General features: G+C 42.4%; 2 protein-coding genes across 4 annotated transcripts; both read left to right on the forward strand.

Annotated features, from left to right (window-relative positions):
* Nucleotides 1-812: 812 nt before the first annotated feature.
* tyk2 (tyrosine kinase 2) lies at nt 813-14664 on the forward strand. Its single transcript, XM_061700670.1, has 24 exons — nt 813-947; nt 2099-2294; nt 2384-2507; nt 2580-2721; nt 2800-2963; nt 4184-4538; nt 4621-4791; nt 5518-5675; nt 5776-5893; nt 7025-7208; nt 8027-8142; nt 8228-8389; nt 8469-8556; nt 9911-10038; nt 11124-11259; nt 11496-11647; nt 11727-11877; nt 11949-12040; nt 12115-12304; nt 13195-13313; nt 13562-13734; nt 13926-14043; nt 14113-14223; nt 14294-14664. Exons 1-24 carry the CDS (start codon nt 945-947, stop codon nt 14408-14410), a joined length of 3468 nt encoding a protein of 1155 aa, XP_061556654.1. The 5' UTR covers nt 813-944; the 3' UTR covers nt 14411-14664.
* Nucleotides 14665-15692: 1028 nt separating this feature from the next.
* raver1 (ribonucleoprotein, PTB-binding 1) lies at nt 15693-24697 on the forward strand. 3 transcript variants are annotated; one of them, XM_061700416.1, is made up of 15 exons: nt 15741-16091; nt 17003-17069; nt 17568-18037; nt 19085-19276; nt 19477-19597; nt 19667-19767; nt 19877-19948; nt 20547-20625; nt 20723-20901; nt 21319-21400; nt 21487-21623; nt 22088-22159; nt 22265-22384; nt 22579-22644; nt 23464-24697. In XM_061700416.1, the coding sequence occupies exons 1-15, from the start codon at nt 15756-15758 to the stop codon at nt 23608-23610; spliced, it is 2241 nt and encodes a 746-aa protein (XP_061556400.1). In that variant the 5' UTR covers nt 15741-15755; the 3' UTR covers nt 23611-24697. The 3 variants fall into 3 exon arrangements, with proteins under 3 accessions (XP_061556398.1, XP_061556400.1, XP_061556399.1); XM_061700414.1 differs by lacking the exon at nt 19877-19948 and having other exon boundaries at nt 15693-16091; XM_061700415.1 differs by lacking the exons at nt 19877-19948; nt 23464-24697 and having other exon boundaries at nt 21487-21531.
* The last annotated feature ends 703 nt before the right edge of the window (nt 24698-25400 follow it).

Genomic DNA, 25400 nt, shown 5'->3' on the forward strand with positions numbered 1-25400 from the left:
TTTTCAAAAAATGCTAGTGCCTCAATTGCCTGACAATTTTGGTATGACAAAACAGCATTTTTTTCTTATATATATATAAATATATAAATAACCAAGTGTTTGCCTTCTGTCCATCATTGGCAATGCACAGTACCATCTCCAGGCATCTCCATTGATAAACTAAGGAAATCCTCCCTCCCTTGTGCTATCCAGATTTTTAATTCCACTCTGGGAGAAAAACACGAATGTTATACCCTCTGTGCTGTCAACATTTAGTACATTGTTCACATCTGACCTTTCAGACTGCACTGGAAATGTAACTGTTGTTGTTATTATTTTAAAAGACTACAGATTGCTGTTCTTTCTTGTTTTAATATTAGTAATATGCCATGTCTACCTTGCCTTGTTTTGTTTTCATTGTGGAGACTACAGGAACAGTGTTTTTTTTCCCCTTCTTCAAAGTATATCTTGTATTACTTTGAGTATTTTTTTTAACCCGGTGTACTTTTTTCCCCACATTAATAATTAATGAGAAACAAAAACAAAAATTATCTGCAAACAATCAACCATTCCAGTTCCGTTACATCATTGTAAACAACAACATCAAAATTGAAATAAACTAATACACAATGACATTTACCTGGTATAATTTTTTAATTTTTTTATTGAATGAATTTACCTCCCCAAAGTCTCTATTGAAATTCCTATTAGTATATAAACAATTAAACCTATAGAAACATGCTCGGAGACAATTGGCTAATGAGCTACCCGGTGTGAATTCGTGGGAGGTGCTAGGCTTGCTCCGTTACTTCCGTGTTTGGTTTACGGAACTAGCTTGCGCAGTCGAGAGAGAGAGCGAGGATGGTGGAGTGATATGCTGACGATTTTTTAATGGCAGGCTTGACACCCATTTGTCATTTTTACAACGACTGCACGCGGATAGCCCTTTAAAAGGTCGCCGTTAAATGGTAAGCTTCTTGGTCTGGTCTTCGGGGTTCTGTCCTTTCCGTCATGACCGCGTCACAACGACAACATTTCAATAAAATGACGAGGTTTGCCACCGTAGTTTGTCGTCGACATACAATGTAGAGACCGTCGTGTTCATATGTCATCTTCGGGTGATCATTGCACGCTTGCCACCACTAAGTTTCCGGATATTGCCGAAATCCTTCATTATTTTCTTATTTTTCTTCTTTTTTTTGGATTATGTTTCATTTGGTTAACTCAAATCAAGTAATCCTATGTTGATGAGGTCGTTTATGTTTTTTTATTTTCTTTTTGACTGCTCTATTCGCCTGTGTGTCCTGACGCTATGGATATTATGGTACTGTACTGAACTCGAGTTGTTGTTCATAATTCGTCCCAATTGAACAAAATATTTATTGCTTTTTCTTTCCTTTTTGATATTTTCTTTTTATTCGTTTAATATTATAGTTTATATTTTATTTTTATACATTTTAATTTGTAATACATTTTTTAAATTGTAATGAAAGTTTTTTTTTTTTTCCAACACGGATATTATGTTAACATTCACAAAACATATACTGTTACAGGTGACCTCGGTTTAGGACATAGTCCATTCCATGAATGTGAACGTTAGTTGGGACGTCACAAAACTACTTTAACGCAGTAGTAAAGTCATAATTACAGTCAATTTTTGAATGAAATACACTTTCAGGCCAATACCATACCATAAAAGGAAAAACATAAAGTACAGGGGTAGTAATTCCCCCCCACCCACCCCAAAAAATCATGTAAAATGTACATAATATGCCAAAATATAATGGGTAGATAGTATCAGTCGGCTGCTACAGAGAGAGAGAGAGAGAGAGAGATGCTTTATCCACCCACAAGGGAAATTCACTGTGATATACATATACGTGCCTAATACAAAAATAATTCTGAGTATTCATACGCTGCCGTGCAAATTTGTAAATTTACTATGTATGTATGTATTTATGTATGCATGTAGTGTACTATTATATAATTGTAGACTACATTATATATATTTAAAAAAAAAAAAAAAAAGCACAGATTAACAATATTGGAACGAAGGTTTTGATGGGCCTTCGTTCCTTTTTGGTACTGATTTATACATGTTAATGTGTGTGTGCATCAGGTATCTGCCGTCATGTCTGCCAGGTGGTCCAAGCTTTCCAAGCGAAGGTCCTCAGCGGAGGCCCTGGTAACCCCTCAGGATGACGGCATTTTCGTGTACCTCTTCTGGAGCCCCAACGAAAAGCGTTATTTGTCGCACACGGCGGCAGAACAGGTCACCGCAGAGGAGCTGTGCATATCGGCCGCAGAGACTGTCGGTGAGAATAATGACTTTGACCCAGACTGAAATAAATAATTCATAAAATCAGGTTATGTAAGTGTGTATCCCCGATTGTGTCTTAAACAGGGATAACGCCTCTGTACCATGTGTTGTTTGCTCTGTATGACCCCCTGTCACGCTGCTGGTACAGTCCAAATCACGTTTTTCACCCGGAGAAGGGATCCTGTCTCATTCTTCACTACCGAATGAGGTAGGTAATGTAATCGTCATACACAATAAGACGCTGTTGTGTCACTTCAAATACTTCCTTCGTTATGTGCAGGTTTTACTTTCGCAATTGGCACGGACTTAATGACAAAGAGCCCCCTGCGAGTCGTTTCGCTGTCAAAAGTGAGCCAGATGGTGCTGCCGCCACTGGCTTACCGCTGCTGGAAATCAAATCAGTGGAGTATTTATTCGCCCAGGTGCGCGTCGGACTTCTCGCAGTATATTGCCTTATCTTGCCTTAGTGATCCCTTGACTGCTCCATCTCTTTCTGACAGGCTAAGTATGAATTTGTGAATGAAATGATTCCGATGGAGAACGCAAGCTCAGAGGAGGAGCTGAGTCGCTTTAGAAGCGAGAGTCTGGGCTTGGCCATGCTCCACCTCATGCACCTGGCGGTGCAGACTGGCAGCACCTTACAGCGTGTTGCAAAAAAGACCCGGTAACACCTTTACACTTGGGACACATGCACAATCTAATGAGCTGTATCCAAAATTCTGCGCTCATTTTTGTAGACATTGTGTTACAGTGTCGGTCAAAACTGAGCTTTAATAGCCATAAAGACGTGGTCTCATTTGATTATAAAGAGTATTAGGAGTAGTGAAAAAAAGGTTGAAAAGTCACAATATTACAAGAAACTACCTATCATATTAAAAGTATTGTCCTTTTGCTTCCCTTTTTTTTATTAAAAAATAAAAGTCATAATATTACAAGAAAAAAAGTCAGAATATAGCAAGAAAGTCAAATCTTTGAAAAAAAAATCATTTTACAAGAAATAAGTAATAATATTGCAAGAAAAAAATCCTAGTACTACAAGGGTAAAGTCATATTTCTTTGAAAAAATACCATTGCAAGAAAAAGTAATAATATTGCAAGAATCAAGTCCTAATATTACAAGGATAGTCTTTTTTTTAGAATAAAGTATTAATGTTCAAAAAATAAGTTATAACATTGCAAGAATTCCATCATAACATTACAATGATGCAGTTATATGTTTTGAGAAAAAAGTTGTAGTTACAAGAAATAAGTAATAATATTGAAAAAAATATAATCATGAAATTGTAATGAGAAAGTCATAATGTCACAGGAAAAAAGTTTTGAAGTTGTAAAGCAGTAAAATTACAAGGATGAATCCATATTTTGGGAAAATAAGTCATAATATTACAGAAAATAAGTCATCATATTACAGAAAATAAGTACTAATATTGAAAGAATTGTGTCATAATTCAAGGATGAAATCACAATTTTCAGAAAAAAGTAATATTACAAGACACAAATAATAATATTGCAAGAATTAAATCATAACATTACAAAGCTGAAGTCATATTTTTCCATGAAAAAAGTTCTAATATTTCTGGGGGGGGAAAGTATAATATTACAATAAATAAGTACAGTAATAATATGGCAACAATAATTGAACTTAATTACAAGAAAAAAAGCAACGTTAAAAGAATGAAGTAAAGTATGAAGTCGCCATATTACAAGAATAACGTCAAGTTTGTAAACAAAGACAAAATTACAAGAATAAAGTGGTAATGTGTCTCCCGACTTTATTACGACTTTATTAGCGTTTCATTTCAGAACGTTAAACGCAAAATTGCTTTGTAATTCCATGAGCGGTAGCTGAGGCCAGGTGTCACATAACAGTGATCTCTCTTCCAGCTTTGAAAAATGCATCCCGAAGTCTTTCGCCAAGCACATATCAGAAGACAAAGTCTTTACAAAAATGAGGATCCGGTGGATGTTTGAGCGATCCATGCGCACTTACCAGCAAAACATGGAAGCAAAGCAGCCGGAGGTCAGTGAGATTATGTGCAAGTACCTCTGCGCTCTTGAGTACTTGGTGCCGCGTTTCGGCACCGAGACCTTCTCCGTGCGCCACGTGAGGCTGAGCAGGGACGACGAGGACACCAGTCAGGACGCCTCGAAAGGGGACTGCGGGGCCGCAGCCGCGCACGAGCTGATGGTATCCGCCGCCGAGGGGCTTCAATGGAGGGCAACGACGTGCTGTGAGAAGGTTGGTCATATCCTCGCGGGGAATGATGTTACTTCCTGCTTCTTCCTCAACCCCTTTTGCTCGTGTTGTCTTGTCAATGCAGGCCAACGGCCTCCTGAGCGGCGACTACGCAAGGAAAACGAAGCGACGGCCCAGCCAGCCTAGTGCAACCGCTCCCATTAAGTGGACCTCCTTCTGTGACTTCCCAGAAATAATTCACATTGGCGTCAGGGAAGCTAATGTTTGCATTACCACTCAGGACAATAACTGCATGGTGAGAGCGCTGCTTGTATTGAACATTCGGGATGCATCACAATCAGAAGAGGCCAAGTAAATTAAAAACACACGAGGAATTTGGAGCCACTCTAGTATTGCAATCATATTGGCTCTAGTACTGAAATAATACTGAAAAAATAAGACCACCCTCACTCTTTTTTTTCTCTCCAGTGCGTTTAGGAAATATAAAGCAGCAATTTTTTTGTGTGTGTGGGATGGAGGGGGGCTGTTTCCTTCCATGAGCTCCTCGTATTTATTTATTTTTAATTTCACAAGTTCATATGTGTGATATTCAGGTCTAACGCATGGATTCAATTCATTCAAAACATGTTTTAACTATATGTAGGATTAAAAAAACAATCTACATCATTATTGAAAAACAATTTTATATATTTTACAAAATGTAAATTTTCTCATTTTACCATTGATCTGTTGTGCTTTTTCCATGCACTACTTTTCTGAAGTTTGTGATTGGCTATAAAATGCCCTTAAAGTTAAAGGTTATAGAGTGCCTCCTGGTACTTTGGCATGGGTCCGAGTGCACTTTTGCGTGGATAGTTACATAAAAAAAGCAATTGCGAACAATTTCTTTTCACCTGAGTGGAGAAAATATTAAACAAATAGCCGTATGAGCAACACATGAGGCTAACTGTTCCACAAAACATAGCAAGGGCTCCAACAGCATTGCTATTACAACATAATTCATTCGGGAATGTGCACATAGGAGGTTGAGATGAGCTCCAGCAAGGAAGCCCGCTCCTTCATCTCCCTCCTCGATGGCTACTACCGGCTGATTGCGGATGCCCACCACTATCTTTGTCGTGAGGTGGCGCCCCCCAGAGTGCTGCTGAGTGAAGCGAATGGACTGCACGGACCAATGCAGTGAGTTGTTGTTTTAAACCCAACTATGGCACTCTATATAACCTTTGAGAAAAATCATCTGTGAGAAACATGTTCTGTCACAACCGTGGTGTCTTTCCAGTGATGACTTCGTGCTCCACAAGTTGAGGAAGGAGGAAGCAGAAGAAGAAGCCTGCCTCGTACGCTGGAGTATTCTCGACTATCGCCGACTCATCCTTGCTGTACCAACCAAAACCCAGGTGAGTTGGTGTCCGCAGTCATTGCAGCTAAGTAGAGGTGGCACTCTTTTTTTTTTATATTACCAGGGCTCTACACTAACCTTTGCACTAGTAGCACTGGTGCAACCAACCTTCTCAGTTGGTCACATCAGCACATGATTTGGTTGCACCATTTTTTGAGGAGGTACAGCATAACCATGGCATACCATAGTTTCGTATGGCGTAAAGATTGAGAGTGACTCGAGATATGATATTTGCAAAATATTTTACTGGAACAAGCAATAGCGGACAGAACAGGTCAATTAAATAATAAAAAATAAACAAAAAAACAAAGGCTTTACTTTTGTTTGATCAACTTGCCCCCCCCCTGCCACGCACACACACATCAATTGCACACACCCTTGTAATATTGACAACAACTTGTGGTTATACTCCCGTGACAAATGTAGCAATAATGATAATGTTGTGTGTAAACAGTAAAACTGTAGGTGACTTGCGGCAGGTCGTGTTTACCGGCTTACCGGACAAGGTAGGTGCGGGCTACCTAGCTTGCTCAGCAGTAGTCCAGATGAGCTGACGATTAACACTTGTCATTTAAGCAAAGCAAAGCAAAGCAAATGTATTTATATAGCGCATTTCATACACAAGGTAACTCAATGTGCTTTACATGATTTAAAGCATTTAAAAACAAAGAAAAAACAGCTTATAAACATTTAAAACAAAGAGAAAAATATAAAAAAAATAAAATACAATTTAAAATGAATAAGTACCGGGCCAATGTCAATATAGGTACGTGGTGGTCACTCCACGGTGCTGTTGATAATAGCGCTGGAAGAAACAGTCTTTTATGTTGCAGCAGGCAGCCATTCATATTGCAGCGGGTCGCTTTTAACTCCAATGAAATTCATAACAGTAATTGGGACGTCTCTCTCTCTTTCTCTGTCTCGCTCTCTCTTACTCTCACTCTCTCGGTGAGCGTGCAGGATGAGGAGATTGCAGTGGGGGGGGAAAGCCGACTTTCAACCATTAAAACGTGCACTCGCGCAAGTGCGACAAGATGACATTTTTAATCGCACAAGCTGAAAAAAAGGTCGCAGTCTCGAGCCCTGATTACAATTTATTTATTTTATTTTTTTTATCAATGGCCCGCAGAATGGATCAATACCAAGCAACAGGCTGTTTTGCATCCAGCATAAAGGCTCCATCTTCTCCCTGGATGGCTGGCAGCAGGAATTCTCCAGTGTGAAGGAGCTCACAGACTCCCTGAAGGACTATATACTCAAGTCCGGCACGGAGAGCTATACTGTTAAAAAATGCTGTCGGCCCTGGCAAGGAGGTTTGTGTTAAATTCAGTTCAATTTTATTAAATGTTTCTATCATCCAGTACTTTGCTGACAGTCAAGTGTTTGTGCCACCTAACCTGGTTCCAGAGTCGAGTGCTCAGTTTTTTTGACACAAATGTTACTTCTTGGAAACTACTGCTAAATGATTCAAATGATCTCCTCACCTCTCAGTGAGCACTGCGCTCAAGCTGTAATTACCCTTTGACCAACACTTCTTGGAATGAATCGTCTGAATCAATAGCTTGATTGATGGAACTGTCTTAGAATGTCTGTTCATGAGCATAAATGACTGTTCAATCATGGGAAAGCTCCTAACCTAGTGGAGTGCATTTTTACAATGGTTCAAAAGTCATTAGCATGCTTTTTTGCAGATACAATCGCAATTGGACACCTTGAGATAAATCATTTCATAACTGGATCACAACACCGTTTCCAAGTGGGAACTAAGATTGGAGCTCACCTTGTGTAATTGTGTTCAACAATTACACATTCATGATAATCCCACTGTACTCATTGTTTTCAAACCATGCAGGTTGGCTCAGGTGCTACTGCGGCCATGTACCAAATGCTGGAAGATACTGAACCACCAGTTTTCACCAGTTTTGTTGTTATTAATGTGGGAAAGAGCCATCTTAGGGCCACTGTAGTTCTCATTGTGGTGTGGTGTGATGGATGGTTCATTAAAAGTCAAAATCGACAATGTCAATTTAGACTTTTAATGAACAGCCAACACTGAAAGTCGAATGTCTTGTACTGTACAGCTCTTGTGTTGTGCCGCTGACCATATTGTCCTATTGTTTGTCTGCCGTAGAGCTGTCCAACCTTCTTGTGAAGAGACACGGTGTAGATGATGGTGCCCACACACGCACTCTATCGCCGAACAAGTTGGATCTATGCTTCCAGATCAAGTACAAAGACCTCATTCCGGTGAGAAGGCCGCTCGTTCCGCCTTGGAAGCTGTTTGAGTTCCGTACTGCGTGGCTAAGGCGCCGGGTGTTATGTTGTCGGACAGGGGCAGCATTTGGGTTGTGGCACTAGAACTCACATCTACTCGGCACATCTGCAAGTCGGGGGAGGAGCTGATGAGCAGGAGGACGACTTAAACGGCGAGAAACACAAGAAGGTCCGAGTGGTGCTCAAGGTTCTCGAGCAAAGCCATGAAGATATCACATTCGTAAGCGCCCGTCACACTGCGGCCAGTCTGGGGATGACTGTTGTCTATTGATTCAAAATTAATACTTTGTTTGTTTTAGGCTTTCTTTGAGATGGCAAGTCTCATGAGCCAGGTGTCTCACAGTCACCTGGTGTTTGTCCATGGTTTGTCTGTCAACGGATCTGAAAGTGAGAGCACACACATTACAGTCTTCTACTTCCCTATTTGCTACTTACTCACGACACACACACACATACACACACACACACACACAAAATGCTGTTTGTCAATGTGTGATTTGATTCTCGTCTTCTAGTGAAGCATGAACGTTGTGCAAACTCACATTCAGCTCATCCCCTGTTCTAAAACACTTCATGAACACTTGCAAATCTGGCAGATGTTAACATTTAGGAAGCGCTAAATGCAAGTACAATGTTACCTTGACTTTACTCATATCAAATCAATATTCCCCATTGAAATGAATTGAAATGGCATTAATCTGTTCCAGCCCAAGACTTCTTTGTTACATTTTTAATAAGCAAAATTGACATTGTATTGTCCAAAAACCTAAAACAAAAGAGAATTTAAACAAACTGTTTTATAAAGTGTAAATACTGTATGCTGGGACAAGCCGAAAGTGTACGTATGTGCCTTTTAGCCTACTGTAGTGTTCTCATTTTGTATTGGTGTGTTTGACTGCCCCCATTCAATAAAACTTGCTCTTGACTTAAATTTTTGAAAAAACAAGCGACGACTTGTAACTAAGAAAACCCATAAGTCAAGTTATCACTGAATAAGAGAATAATGTTGAATTTTTACAATCCAAAATAGTAGTTTACCAGAAGAAAAAAAAAATAATATATCACAAGGAAATTCTAATGTACCCAATTAACAGTGGCGTGCAAAGATGGGGGGTGGGGGGGGAATATTGCAGGTGTATAAAATTTCACAATCATTATCTTCATTCACACTCTGATGGAATGCCACCCCTAATTTTGATGCCTGCCGCACCCTCTGTACGCCACTAACAATTAAACATGTACAGTAAAGAACAAAAATCTACCTTGCCTACCTTCCTGTGTACATTCTTCTACTCTTCTCAGGTTCTTCTTGTCACAACCGAACTAGTTCTGAGCCCAAATGTTCGACTCCAAAAACGGTTTAAATGATCAGTTACTTTCATGAACAAGGTGCAGCATAAAATTACGTACAAGACGAAAACCCCAAACAAACAAAACTACACAAAATCAGTCATATAGAGAGAAAACTACTTTAAATAAAAAGGATAAAAACGAAGACAGGAAACACAAAACACACCAGACAAAGCTTAATCAACCAGAAATCATGGACGTGACACTTCTTTTAACACACCTCCTTGCGTCTGCTCCTTTTTTGGGGAAACATTAAAATCAACACAGAACTAAAGAAAAAGCGAAACACACAGGGTTAATACTATGATGTCCGTAATGATCTTCATGTAGATCTGATCAATAGTGGTTCATGTGTGAGCATTAAGTAAACCTCTTATGCCTTCCATTGCAGACATCATGGTTGAAGAGTTTGTGGAATTTGGGCCTTTGGACGTTTTTCTTCGTAAAGAAAAAGACAAATTGACTCCTCGGTGGAAATGTATTGTGGCCAAACAACTTGCCAGTGCCCTGAATTACCTCGTAAGTTTCATTCACGTCAGTGTGGCATTTTATTGGCTACACAGCCAAGTGTCTTTAAAAGTGAACTTTTTGAAGAGGGTAGTGTCATTTCCAGACAGTCTGGAAATGAGCCCTCATTTATGGCTGGATTTACACTGCAGTGCCCTATTCTGGTTTAATGCTTTTTTTCCCCTCTGTACATTTCTCGTGACACATGTCTGATATGGCTGTGTTTACATTGATGGAACACATGAACAACCTCCACATTTCTCCACTGGCCGACCATATTTTATTGTCAATGCCAGTGCTTTTCAAACATATGGCGCGCGTGTCAAAACCGGCCTCCTACGGGGTACAATCCGGCCCGAAGGATGAACATTGTGGTGGAGGGGACTAAGGATAATTTTGAGAATAATTATGCTCATATAGAAAATTGAGTGGTAATAATTCCTAGGTCTACATAAGTTGATTTAAAAGTATAATATATAATACTATATTTTTCAGTTCCAATTACCTGTGACTTCAAGTTTCGTACCTTGAAATACAGTCACTGTGGTCATATTAACACATGAAGCAAAATTTTCTCAAGAAATCTGAGGTTGTTTTTGTAAAACGATAAAGTCATTACAGCTAAAGATTTTCCTAATGTACTTGTATTGATTTTCATTAAAACAAAGGAAGACCGTATTGTTATTTATGATTATATCAAGTATGGTATGATTTTAGTGGTCTAGCCCGTTTGACATCAAATTTGACTGTATGTGGGCCCTGAACGACACACTACACACTACACAGTTTGACACCCCTGGTATACGCTTTCGCTGTAGTATAGATTAACAGCATTTAGTTTTTTTAAAATGTATTTGTGTTATTTGAGCAGATGCGGGTGTGTATGCATCCCTGAATTGTGTCGCTTTAACCATGCAGTGTAAATCCATCTTAAGTGATCAGAATTAGTGTTGATCGTGTAAGCAGCTGCACATCAGGAGCTGAGAGCTATCTACTCCTCAGAACACTCCTTGCACTAATTTCTCTTGTGACAGATGTTGTAAAATTTAATGTGCTTGACAGGAAAGCTAATTACAACTGGATCTGCATCCTTGTAGGCGACTAAAGGTCTCGCTCACGGAAACGTTTGTGGCAGGAACGTCTTGGTGGCCAGGCAAGGTCTGGGGCAAGGTGCGTCTCCTTTCGTCAAGCTGAGTGACCCGGGGATTGCAGTCAATATGCTTTTTCAGGAAGGTTAGTACCGAAAATAGTGAAATAAAAATGTTCTGACTCAGTTTCAAGTGTTGCCACTATCTCAAAGTATGAATTCTTGGCTCAATAAAAGCTGGGAAACACTGCTCTAGTGACAATTGTGAATTATTATTATTTTTAATTATTCAGTTGCATTAGTTCATAAATAAAAAAAATGCTAATGTGAAGTCACTTGCGAAGCTTACCGATTGATTTTATGTCATCTCCCTTTGCTGTAGAGCGACTTGAGCGTATTCCCTGGATCGCTCCCGAGTGCGTTTACAGCGAGGCGCCCGTCGGCATCGGCGCTGACCAGTGGAGCTTCGGAGTCACGCTGCTGGAAATCTGCAACAACGGCCATCTCCCAATGAGCGACGCCACGTTGCTGGAGGTCGGCCACCGAGCCTTCACCCTGCAGGATATACTGACCACTAACAGCAGAATCACCTCCATCCGTCCCCCGTCCACAGAAAGAGCGCTTCTACCAGCAAAGGGGAAAGTTGTTGGAGCCGTCCTCTCAGGACCTGGCCACCTTCATCAGCAAATGTCTCACCTATGAGCCCTTGGAGAGGCCTTCCTTCTGCTCATTGCTCAGAGACCTCTTTGACATCATGAACAAAAGTGGGCTCCCAGACATGTTCAACTTTAAATGACAACAAGTCTTGACATTTAATGTTTTATCCTCTGCACAGATCCGAATATATCCCCCAGTGAAACGCTCCCTCAGGCTCAATCCACCGTGTTCCTCAAGCGCTATTTGAAAAAGAGGGGCAACTTAGGAAAGGTGAGTTTCGGTCTCAGCAGCTCATTTGTTCCACTCGTGTCGCTGAACTCATGGCTCACGCTGTCCGCCTTCAGGGTAATTTTGGAATGGTGACGCTGTACATATACGACCCCGCCAACGACGGGACGGGTGAGCTTGTGGCCGTCAAGGCTTTGAAACAAGAGAACGGCCCCTTGCCCAAGTACTGGCTGAAGGAGATCGAGACCCTCAAGTCCCTCGATCACAGCAACATTGTCAAGTACAAAGGATGCTGTACTGAAATGGGTGAGCCAACAGTTGTCTTAAAATGTGTCTCAAAATGTGCTACCAGTGGTACGTGGGGCGCCATCTGGTGGTATGCAAAATAATCATTGAATGCTGAATATTGTCACAACCCTTCAGTCGTTTTAGCAGATTGTTCATGGGTTCTGGAATTTCCGATTGTCTGGGAGGCCATGAAGGAAACCGAGATTGAATTATGATTTAAAGGGGGAGTCCGAGGGCGGGGAGCGTGTGAGGAAATCCATCCAGTTGTCAAACTATGGTTGAAGTCACTCTGTCTTGGGGGGATTCTGTCTTGTGCAAATACCGAGTACAGCTTTTGTTACCGCGACAACCACGAGCATAAGTGAGAGCTTTGCTATGAAATAAAGGCTTCTTCGTGTTGTCAACTTAGCGACTTTTACGATACCCCTCTCGCCACTGTTTCCAAAAAGCGCCGTGCGAGAAATGTAACAACTTTTGTGGCATTATTGGAGACTCTGAGACTCCAAAGGCTAATTTAATCATATCACCCAAAAAAAAGGGAGTGCCCTTACAGATTTGATTGCATGTTCAGTCTCGGAGGCACTACTTCCTTTAATTTCGATACTCATGGTGGCGCTTGTCAATAATGAGTTGCAATGGGCGATCACGTTACAGTAACTGTCAAGTCTATGTTACCTGTGACCAATAGTGTTGGACCATACTGTAGCTCATGTCTTCCAAGGCTCACACGAGTTAAATGTAGCAGATTTTAGGTGTCATGTGGGCTGAACTGTCACACAAATATTATAGATAGGTTAGCTACTGTTAATTTAAACACAGAAAATGGTGGTAAAATTCCACAATTGTACTTCTGAGGTTCCATTCCTGAACGGAAGGTTGCTAACTTCCTTAGCGTTATCCATTGACAGGAGGACAGGTGGTGCAGCTCATAATGGAGTTCCTTCCGCTCGGCTGCCTGGAGAAGTACCTTCAAGAACAGGAACAGAGTACATCCCAATGCCTGCTGTTTGCTCAGCAGATCTGCCTGGTGAGCTGTTTGCTTCACATTCTCCTGCGGAATGGTTCAGGATGTTTGTAGATGTCACGCCCATTGTATGGAAGGGAGCGTTTCATTTTATGCTCATGATGCTTAGTTCTATGAGCAAATGAAGTCTAACCTTGTTTTAAATTGACTCAACTTTTAAAGGGAATCCCTTTTAACATTTTGCTACTGTAATATGATAAGTTAATATGATAAATTTATGAGATCAAATATGATCTCATACATTTTTCTAGGGGATGGAATACTTGCACTCAAAGCGATACATCCATCGGGACCTCGCCGCACGTAACATCTTAGTGAAAAGCAACAGCTTGGTGAAGATCGCAGACTTTGGCCTGTCCAAATATATCCCGGAAAATGACACCTATTACCGCGTGTGTGAAGACGGTGACAGTCCAGTGTTTTGGTGAGTTTGTGACACACACACACACACACACATACATAGAACACACATCATTTGTACATGTGTTTTTGAATAATATTAGACAAAATTACCATCCAGTTTGCATGTCATCCCCATGCTTGTGTCACGGAACCAATTCAACTTGAATCTCAAGGCACTACTGGATTTGATGCTTTGTGCTGCATGTTTTTCAGGTATGCCCTCGAGTGCCTGAAACTCAACAAATTTTCGTTTCGGTCTGACATTTGGTCCTTTGGCGTGACGCTGTACGAGATCCTGACCCGCTGCGACCGGGGCCAAAGCCCCCCAGTGGTAGGCCGTCGCAAAACGCACATTTGCACGTGACTCTGTTTCAAACGCACCGTGTACTCTGCTTTGTAGAAGTTTAGCAAGATGGCGGGGTTATCCCCCAGAGAGATGAACGTGAGTGCCCTCATCAGCTTGTTGGAGCGGAGGCAGTACTTGCATTGTCCCAAAGACTGCCTGCCTGAGGTGAAGAATATCACAACTTCTATTTTAGGGCCTTAATAGGTGTCTAATAATCCCTTACCCCCCCTCACAGCTGAGGAACATGACCGAGCAGTGTTGGAATCAAGATCCCGCTCAGAGGCCCTCATTCCGTTCCCTCTTTGAGAAGCTGGAGGCTATCCGTTCACAGCCAAATGTTGACTTTTTTTAGGTCTGGACTTCACTCTATACTTACTTGAATACCACTTAAAAATACTTTTACAAATGTCAGTTTCTGCCATATATTGTGGCCTGGCATCAATATTATGAACAAGGAACCATCATGGAGAAAGGCCAGCAGACCGAAATACTATAAACTTGTAATTATGCATTAGGTTGTTGAATTTTTTTACATTTTACAGGGTTGATAGATTTTGGATTAAATTTTGTATAAACCATAAAATACTTTCTCGGTTTAACAAATCATCCCCACTTTGTTGTCCCTTTTTGCAACATTGCATAATACAACACACATTCACGGTGGTTGGCACAAGCAATAATAACACATCTGCAGGATAATTCAGACCTTGCTTGTACAGTAAATGGTACCAGAAGGGTCCCTGATGATGTCAGTGTGTTATTGTCAATTCTGGAATGATTCAAAAGTGAATTCCAGGAGCTTTCTTGTGTGTTCCAAGTCCCTGGATGGTTGAGTGCACAGAGGGAGGCTCATTTTTGGCATAATAAGGCTGCTCGACTCTAACAAGCAGGAAAACTACACTGAAGGCAGTATAATACAGACATTTAAAAAAACAAAAAACCCTTATTAGTTATATACCAAGTTAATATTAACCGTCTTTATTTGTTTCATAAAATCTTTTCAGGATTGTTTTCTAACTATTCAAAACACATGCGCGCACACAATTTAACACGCACATCTTAAAACAAAACCATGCACTGTTTGACAACGTGTACATTTCTAAGAGAAGCATGCCAAGAAGTTGATCATAATGAAGACATTTGTGTCAGTGTGTTTAAGTGTAGAAACTACACTACTAGAATGTAAATGATGTCAATTAATGATGTCACCAAGGTCTTGCAGCATATAAACACTTTTCTATTTGTTAGTTTCAAATTACACCCATTAAATACACATTAAATTCAACAAGAAATATTTGAAAATTTGGAATTATTTGGAGAGTCTCATTTTGTGTAAGTAAAATTTGCCGATTAGTAACAAGATTGATTACAAAGGACAAGACTTATAATTATTAGATAAAAATGTAATGATAACCTTTAAACCAGCTGTGATGAAATGTACAGTTTTTCCATACATTTATACTTTGAAAAGCCCCCCACCCCTCCAGAAAAAAAATAAATCGAAAATGTGCTCTTGACCGTCACGTTGGGTCATTTCCGGTTTGGGCAGGGGACTCAAAAACACCCGGAGCCCCACCTACTGACGTCACACAGCTCTGGTCCAATCAGAGGCGGTGTTGGGCCCATGTGTGTATTGTTTAAACTGCTCAAATGCGACTGGCTTTTCCAGAGCAATCAAAACTTCCACTAAGTGAGCGATGGCGGCCGTCGTGTCTGTGAGCGCAAACGCCAAAGAAGAAAGCACAGACACAGCGCTCGGCTTCGTCTCCCGTCCGCTCCACGAAAACTACGACCTCGCTGCACCCGCCGACCGCGAAAATTGGAGGCCGGGGGAGCGCCGTTGGCATCCGGAGCTCGAAGCCGGCGAGGAGGTCCCGACCTCGGGACGCGAGGGTCAGCAGCGGAGGGCCGACGGAGACTTGACACCTCTGAGCCCCCAAGAGATTCAGAGCCGCTTGGAGAGAACTCGACGGGAGTTTTACAACCGCAGGAAGATTATCATAAAAAATCTGCCGTCTGACGTCAGCAATCAGGTAGGGATGAAAACTTTTGATTGACAGGGGGTCGTTCGGCTCGTGTTAGCCTAGCCGTGCTACTTTTGTTAGCCTCCTGGCCATTAACCACAACAGTAGCCTATTAACGTTAATTAGCAGCCCCTATGCTCATATTAAACCGCCCACCTCAAACTACACACGTTACAGTACGAACAAAGTAAGTGGTTGTGATTTATACTTTAAATTTGTTTGACTTGACTAAACTCCAGCCGGTCAGTTAACTGTCAAGTGTGGCCTCAGCCGTCAGTCAGGCCTCGCGAAAGTCCACGCTGGGGATTTGAATTATTTGGATGGTTGTCAGTCACAATTGAGGATTAGTCACACTTCACACGCACGTTTTTATTCGTCGTACGTTGGGCAAAAGTCCAATATAACTACGTCATCTGATCTGGTTAAACTCATGATGCCATATTATTGCCCACCACCACCCCACATTTTGGAACGTGCCTGACCCGTGACGAACGGTGGGGCCTGCGGGCGACACCATTGTTCAGGAAAAAGGGGTGGGTGGTAGTAGTTTGTGGGGTTTCGAGATGCGAGTTGCGTTCGAACAAAAGGTGAGAAGGCGTGCGTGCAAAACGCTTCAGAATGTGCTCGACAGCATCGCCGTTCGTTTGTGAATGGACAAACGCAGCGTAGAACAGTTCCCCTCCCAACAAAGAGTCAGTCATTGGCCTTGGTACACCCCATCCTCCCCTCCCAGCTCCCCACAGGTGCACTTTTCCCTGATCATGAACTAGTAGATTTGAACTAAAATGGCCACCAACTCACATTAGAAAGTATAGTAATTTAAGGGTTTGTGGTTAATTAATTTTCATTATTTTATATACGTGTATGTATGTGTGTTTTTTCATATGTAACTTTTATTATTTTTATTCTTTCTGTTCCAGGAGGTCCATGAGTTGCTGGGCAACTATGACTTGAAATACTGCTTTGTAGACAAATACAAGGGCACAGGTAGGTCATATTATGCGTTATGAGGGGAGAAAATAAAAAGTGTTTTTTTGTTTTTTTTTTTAAATGTAAAAGTTTATTTTAATAATTAATTGCCCCAAAGTTAGCTTAGAAAGTGGTCCAGCTCACCTGTGACCCAAGTGAGGATAAGATGAGCGATATAGAAAGTGGATGGATGGATGAACAATTAATGAATAATTATCATTTTAATATTTGTACTGTATAATTAATGTAACAATTAACCAATCGGGTATATGCAGAATGCCACATGACCAAAACCAGAAAACAGGTCAGCGGACTTCCCGTGTATGTTGCGCTAAACGAGCATAACTAGGTTTTGATGATATGATCGTTTGAAGCCAAACTTGCTCAAATTGTTTCATCTAGTGTCTTCAGACAGTGAAGGGGAAAAAAAATCTAATCGGAAATGGAATTTTTGTGGAAAATTTCAATATTAGCTCTGTTGTTCCACGAACAATTTGTCATCCATTGCCCCTGCAGCCTTTGTGACACTGCTCAATGGTGAGCAGGCGCAGAGTGCCATCAAGGAGTTCCACCAGCACGCGCTTCGCGATCGGGACATCTCCGTGCAGCTGCAGCCCACCGACGCCCTGCTGTGCATCGCCAATCTGCCGCGCTCCTTCACCCAGCAGCAGTTCGAAGAGCTGGTGCGTCCTTTCGGCAACCTGGAGCGCTGCTTCCTGGTGTACCGGGCGTCCAGCGGCCATTCCAAAGGCTACGGCTTCGTGGAGTACATGAAGAAGGACTCGGCGGCCCGGGCCAAGTCTGAGCTGCTCGGGAAGCAGCTGGGCTCGCGCATGCTCTATGTGCACTGGACCGAGGTGGGCTCGCTCACATACCTGCTGCTGCACTCAAAGTGTCTCTGTGTGGACCGTCTGCCTCAGAGTGTTCTGACCGCCCAAGACCTCTGCAACGCGCTGGCCGATGCCCACCCTCCAGTCTTCTGTCAGGTCAGACTCTCGATGCAACGTTTGGACCAACTGAAGCCCCCTTTAGCACTTGTTGATCAGTTTCTGCCCAGACATATTTGGACAGTGACAGGTGTCCTTTGCTTGATATTCTTATGAGTGTGATTATGTAGGGTTGGGACCTGACATGATGTAGTATACTTTGGATTGTGAGCTGCTACTTTTTCTTCCAATCATTCGGATACAATCTGGCTTTTCTGTTCTGGAAATTTACCGGGAGTTCATAAAGGCTAGTTTGTGAAGCCCCTGAAATTAAAACTGAAGGTCAACACTTCAGTCTTGGTGTAGTTTATGATTCACATCAATTTTGGTGGTATAGAAGGCAAAAGTCATAGATTCTGTCTGTCACTGTGCAGTATTTCTAGGCCTACCTCCCATGGAAGTTAAACATTCCAGAAATGTTCCAATGACATGGCATCGTTGATGCTTTGTACCCACAGTTTAGCCATTAGGGTAATAGCGCCACCTGCTGCCTTGGCATGCAAACGATAGCCTGCTTTTGTATTTTGGTACGGACAGATTAAAAAAAAAAAGTGTACGTTTGACCTGGTGGATGAGGATGTGGTGTGGGGGGGTCGAGGTCAAATCCATGGGTCATCCCTCACTGCCATTCAACTTTAGCCCAGATTGCATGTGGCCACCCTGAGCAGTGCTGGTTTCCATGGTGATGACCACCTGACTCCCCCAGGTGGTGTCATTCATCAGATGTTTCTGGAATGACAGTGTGTGACTCTTTAGAGAACATGCATGGTTGCACCTTTTCTGGTTCTTTTCAATATTCTTTTAATATTTGAGAAATATTTTTAAATAGTTGCTTTTTCTATTTTCACATTTGTAACTACTGAGGCGCTCACATGTTCATATGCTGGTCCTTTGTTTAGGCAGGCAGTGTTTCATTGCGCTTGTGACAAAGCTGAACAAGGGCAAGACTGAGTCACTTTTTTTTTTTCCTGACTTTTGAACAAACGAGGGGCAGAGGTTGCTTGTAGATGTGTATTTTTTTTTAACTACCTTTTGTTTTTCCTGCAGTTGGCTCAGGGTCAAGATGGAAGTTTCCGTCGCTTTGCGGTGCTGGAGTTCGCCACAGCTGAGATGGCCGAGGAGGCTCAGCAGCTGTCAGACGGCAGGTTGGTGGGCGGCACGCACATCAGGACAGCCTTCTGCGCCCCTGGTCCGCCCGGCCGCAGCATGCTTGCTGCTCTGATTGCTGCCCAGACCATGGTAAGTGTGCTGCACTTATTTCTTATTACAGGTTGAATGCAAACAGTGCACCCGCATGCTGGTTGACCTCCAATTTGTTCATAACAATTTCTCCTATATAGTAGGGAAATTAATCCCACACCATCACAAAACCTTTTATTTACTATAGATACAAAGGTTTGGTGTGTGTGCTCACGGTCTAATGATCCAACCCTCAACAGGCTGTGAACAGGGGCAAGGGTCTCCTCCCGGACCCCACCGCCATGCAGATCCTCTCGGGCCTCAACAACCCGGCCGCCCTCCAGATGCTGCTCAACCCGCTGTCGCAGGGCCACAAACAAGGTGACGAGCGCCTCCTCCCAATTTGTCTTTTTGTTTGTACCGCCACGCCTGATGCCCTGCCCACCGCAGGTCTCCTCGGGGCGGCCCCCGCCATGCCGCTGCTCGCCAACCCGGCTCTCCCTGCCGTGCTGCTCCAGTTGCTGCTTCAGAATCAGGCGAAAGCCCAGCAGGTGCACACCGCCTCCCTCCTAAAACCTCGCTACCCTTGAGTAGTCAATCTGTTTTGATTCATCCTTACAACACACTCATTCCCTCCTCTCCTTCCCACTTTGCCATCAGCAAGCCTTTCTGGGAAGTCCTCTTCTTTGGGCTCAGGTGCTGCACAGTCACGAAGGCCCTCTAGTGCCCTGTGTGAGTGCTAATGGTGTTTGTGCCTGACCGTGTGAAGTGCTTTCTTCCTGTTCGCACCCAAAACATCTTCATGTAACAAACATGCACTCACCTGCCGCTTAATTAGGTACACTTGCAACATCTAAGGAGACAACACCTTCAGAAAGATAATAAGGCTCATTTTAGAGAGTTTTGTCGTGTATCATAGTGTTCACATTATTTAGCTTGATAATGGGGCCACAATATTAGAATCAATTAGATGTAGTGCTTTCTACACTGCTATAGCTACAATAACTTTAGTCTAACTTTGTCAAGCTAAATAAGCTTAGTTTTTGTAAAGGCATTTTTCAAATTTGGCAACTTTATCTGGCGTACCTAAAGTTGCACCGGTGAGTGCATTTACATGATACCTTGATGCTGTGGATTTTTAGTTGATGCTGGTGATTCTTTCATTTACACACACGTTGAAATTGCTGCAAGTCAACAAAAAAAGTGAGTGTGTGTGTGTGTGTGTGTAATGGTTTTGTGTGGTGTGCAAGTTGAGTGCTTAACCAGCGCTGCAGTTCTGTGACCTTCCCGTGCCATTCAACCTCTGCCCTTTCTCTCCTCTGCCCAGCAGGCAGGACTCGTGGCAGAGAATCCTCTGGCCCCTCTGCCAGTCCAGCAGGGAATCCATCTGCTCGGCGAGCTCCCCCAAGGTCTGACACTACCCTAATGTGACTCCGTGGATTAATTTTCTAAAATTAAAATGCCTGTGTCTTTTATTTTATTCTTCCTCTTTTCTTAAACGTACAGGTGGCGTAGTCTCAGGTCTCGACCCGCTGGCCCCATTAAAGCCGGCGTCTCTGAGCAGAGCGATGGCAAGGGATCAGGAATCTCCCAGCTTCCCGCAGACTCCCTCTCCCGCTCTGCAGGGTCTGTCTGTGCCGCTGCTGGGCGGACTGATGGGGCCAGACGGCCTCGCGGCGCAGACGGTGAGGCTCCACCGCACCGCACCCCACGACACTTCACGGCTCATTTGGCTTTTAATCTTCCGTAATTCCCTCTATGTAGACGCACATCCACTTGACGAATCTTTAAAATGGCCTCCATTAAAACAGAAAATGACCATGTAGTAGTCTTCGATGCAACAATAAATAATTGCTAGCCTGGATTAGACACTGTTAAAAAAGCAAAACAGAAATCAGGTCTGTTAGTATTCAATGTTTTATCTAAAATAGAAGGTGCTGGAAATGCATTTTTCACATGCAGTGGAACCCCAAGAGTGATAAGTGGCCATATGCAATTGACAAAATTAAATTCTGTTTTTCAATAATGGTTAAAAGATGGTTATTGTGATTCAGGAATGTTAAAGCCTTGTTTTAAACATTAATTGGATTCTTCTCCCCCAGGTCTCCATCCTCGGAGACCCAAACAAAGATGTGACACCTCCACAGAGTTCCTTTCTCTCTGTCAACAATGCATTTCCTTCAGGTGAGGATCCCCCATCTGTCACAGTGCTTGTTTTAGAGTCCAATGTTTCATGTCTGGCTCTTTCCACATTTCCACACCACCTCCAGGAGCCAACTGCAGACCTCATCCCTACAGGAAGAGACCCACTCTAAGTAATGTGTCCAACCAGCACCCTAGCATGCACCCCAGCTACAACCTGCGCTACCAGGACTCTTACAATGCTGAGTATCCTCCTCTCCACCAGGTAAGCACAACTTCTATTTTCAGCCATATTTCTATAGACAGAAATGAGCCTGTTTTAGATGGCTGACCCTGTCTCATACAAGTGTTAACCCACCCAATATACTGCTTGGCCAATGGCAAGTCAGCCTTTTGTAGAAGTAAAACAATAAAAAGAAAGTTTGCCTAGCTAAGAATTTTTTTTTTTTTTTTTTTTTTTGTATACCGCAATTGTAAAGCCACGCATTGACTTTGTTAAACAAAATCTTTATTTCCAAAAATGCTTTTTAATAAACGTTCAAATAATTTCAAAATGTATCCTCCGTCTCTCAGTGGATTAATAAAGTATATATTTGAGCAAATAGCTATGTAATCTAATGCGGTAAATCCAATTGAACATGTGTGTATCGATCTAGGTTTTCGACATACTCCATGTTCAGACATTTTCTACAACCACTTGATCGTTAGCTGAGTTCTTCTTGTTGTCAGGATCAGCTGCAGCACTTGTACGAGGAGCAGGAGAATCTCCACATGGGGGACTTGACAAGCTTCGGACAGCAGGTAGCTCCACACTTAAATATCTGAATGAGATAAAATAGATGGTGCCTCGACAGCCGTGTGGTTGTTTTTTTTCCTTCTTTCTTCCCTCCTTTCTGGTTCCCACAGCCCTCTCCGTCAGACTTGAGCCAGCGCCACTTCACTTACCCGCTCAGCACGCCCCCGTCCTCGTATTTCAGCTCGGACGCCTCCGCTAATGGCTGCCTGCCTTCCAGTCAGCTCAACAGGGTAAGTCTAAATCTGATGTCACTTTTTTTTTTTTTTTTTTTGCCTTCTCTTTAATGCAGCACTATCGATTTTTACTTGTCAGTGGGCGGGGGGAGGGGGATGCCGTAACAAAGAATATGGCCATGTTCAATCACCACAGCAGATTTTTGAGTACTAAACCACCACACAGTGAAAGTAGTTCTGTTTGTCTTCAGGCTGTGGGGATGCCTCCTGTGAGCCACACCTCTGGCTACCCTCCAGGACTTGTCAACATGATGAAGGTAACTCCTTTAAAAAATATAATAATAATTAGAAGAGCACAGACCTCTGCAATGGCTAAAAGAAAAATAAACATGATTGAGTCATTTTTGAAATCAGGACACCCAACCACAAGGGATTGCAATCAAGTGTGCTTCAGACAGCCTGGTAAATGAGAAGGGCTACACCAGAAAATGTACAAAATGTATACAAAGATGCATTAATTTTAGTTAAAAAAAAAAAATCATTGCGTACATAAACTGAAACAAATGCATAAGTCTTAGCATAAACAATATATAAATACTGGTGAAAAAATAAAAATCATAAGATTGAAATAAGTACGAGCAAAATTGCAAATTAAAATAAATGACATTTTAATATTAAAGTAAATACAAATGTATTTCTCCCCCCACCCCCTCCCGAAGTTATATACGATGGGTTTAAGGTAATTTAAACTTGTAAGATAATGTGAGTTTAAAACTTGATGACTTTGTGATGGTGCCAGAAGTGTGGGGCAGAAATGTTTGCATTTAACAAATATTGTCAGCGGTGAAAATGTTCTCAATTTTAACTTTTTTTTAATCTAGATGACAGCAAAATTTCCTTGGTCAAATGCGACCAACCCCTTTACAAAGCATCCTTAGCACCAACAAAATGGCTGCATCGGGAGCTTTTTTTCCACCTTTGCTGCTTACATTAAACCCTGAGAAGGCGAGATATTGCTGATGCGGCATCCTGCACTCGATTAATTAGAAGACCCTGGTATCTAGACCCCAACCCAATTTTCTTTTTCGTGCCATCAACTGTCTCCTTCAACACCTCCCTTCCCAACCCCAATTTAGACTCCCATCGGGAGCCACAAGCGCGTCTTCTCCCGCCTCATCCCACCTCCGGAGCCGAGCCCCGAGGGCGGCTACGTGGGCCAGCATTCTCAGGGCCTGGGCGGCCATTACGCAGACTCCTACCTGAAGCGCAAGCGCATCTTCTAGAAGAGAAAAAGAAAACAACACAAATTGGCGCCGCGGGAAGCCAGGATGTGATGGAATCTCCTCCTACAGGGACCGGCAGTCCTTCCAATTGTCTCCTATCGGAATTCTTGGTTGTTTTTTTTTTTTTCTTTCTCGCCTCCTTTTGTTTGTGTATATAATTTTAGTGTGTTTAAAAAATATATATTTTATTTTTAAAAAATAGCTCTTTTTAAAATTCTTGTTGGTGGTAGTTTATCATGTTTACCAGCAGGGACTTTACAAAGTTAAGCTAATCAAGTCACTTTTTTTTTTTTTGTGTGGCGTGTAAGTAGATAGTTTGGCCAGTATTTTGATTGTCACAGAAGTGATGTTTTCCACACATTTCAGACAAAGGGGGATGCCTTCATTGTAAGTGTAGACCACCAGACTCGTGTCGTGTTGTTTCATCACCCCCCCCCCCCCCCCCCCCCACACACCCGTTTCATGGTGTCCCCTTTTCTTGCCATCCACCTTTTTCACACCTGCCTTTTCAGAACTGGTTAAAAAAAATCCCAGACTTTTTCCACGTCATTTTCTTGTCCTTTGATCGGCACCCTTGGAGTTGTCTTTTGGTTTCCCCCTCCCTTCCACTAGTTAAGTGCATTTGAAGCGCACTGGTCACAATGCGTGTCTTGTTTGTTGGCATGTTTTTACGTGTTTAAGTCCAGATATAGTTAAATGGTTCCTCTGGCAGTCCAAACAATGCACCATGTTTTGCAATCCTTTTGTGCATATAAATATTTTTTAAACTTATTTTACTTCAAGTGGAAAGTTTGATTGTGAAGAACCCATTACCTCCTTGCAAGAAGATGACTATCCTGAACCTCGACGCCGTTCCTGCCCAGTGTTGGCCGTTACCACTTCTGTCTTTTATTTGCTGTGTAAATAGTTTGATCGCTTTCTCTCTCGCTTCCTGGAATGTTTGTGCTCCGCAACCATAAATTTCCTCAGTTCCGATGCGTATGACCGGATTTGCAGCTTGTTGTTGTTTTATAGACTGAGAGACGTGGGCCAAAACTCTTGATGGTCAATAATCTCCATTGGCTTGATTGTAACTGCTCTCTCTTCCATGGTCACCTCTGTAATTTGTGTCTGTGTATGTGTGAGAGAGAGAAAGTAAATGTTATTTAAGCTCACTCTGCTGTCACTTCATTTTTCGGGGCTTAAAGCCACAATATGTAACTATTGTAGCTTTTAGCGTACTGGTGTCAAACCATGAGTCCTTCGGTCCCTTAGTCCTGTAATCTTACTCTATGTAAACTTCTGACTTTGTTCAGTGTATTTAAACGTGGTTTCAACTCTGTGTTGTGTAAACGTGCGTGTGTGTGTGTGTGTGGGCGGGCAGGCGCGTGTGCTACTGTTTACGTGAGTGTGTGTAAATGTATGTATTAAAAAAAAAAAAACTGAGTAGCCGTTACACAAAGTGTGCACGTAAACGTGTATTTGTAACAAGTGGTGTAACAATGCAACAAAGAGAGGTCTAAAATGAGGGAGTCTTAAACGGTGATGTAATGAAGTGGAAGTCAAGCGTCTGCACAGTAAACAAGTCAAGTTCTCATTTAAGGCAAACATCTGCCGCCTAAGCTCTGCTTAAGTTGCCCTTGCCCTCGTTTGTGTGCCACGCGTACCACGCCGTTATCAAGCGGGGGCCCCGCGGGTGGCTCTAATGGACCCATTAGCAGTGTGTAACAGCGTCGGGGGGCTGGCATGAATATTTAGCATCTTATTGTGGAGGAGGGAAGAATAATTTCCCTCAACGCTGATAATGAGCA

Source organism: Phycodurus eques, chromosome 16 (genome assembly GCF_024500275.1).
Source record: "Phycodurus eques isolate BA_2022a chromosome 16, UOR_Pequ_1.1, whole genome shotgun sequence".
NCBI lineage: Eukaryota > Metazoa > Chordata > Actinopteri > Syngnathiformes > Syngnathidae > Phycodurus > Phycodurus eques.

Coding starts and splice junctions, on each gene's coding strand:
- raver1 (XM_061700416.1), top strand. CDS start 15,756: ATGGCGGCCGTCGTGTCTGTGAGCGCAAACGCCAAAGAAGAAAGCACA. Junction 17,070..17,567: donor AGACAAATACAAGGGCACAG/GTAGGTCATATT, acceptor TTGCCCCTGCAG/CCTTTGTGACACTGCTCAAT. Junction 19,949..20,546: donor AAGGCCCTCTAGTGCCCTGT/GTGAGTGCTAAT, acceptor TCTGCCCAGCAG/GCAGGACTCGTGGCAGAGAA.
- tyk2 (XM_061700670.1), top strand. Junction 12,041..12,114: donor AGAGGGGCAACTTAGGAAAG/GTGAGTTTCGGT, acceptor GTCCGCCTTCAG/GGTAATTTTGGAATGGTGAC. Junction 12,305..13,194: donor AGGATGCTGTACTGAAATGG/GTGAGCCAACAG, acceptor ATCCATTGACAG/GAGGACAGGTGGTGCAGCTC.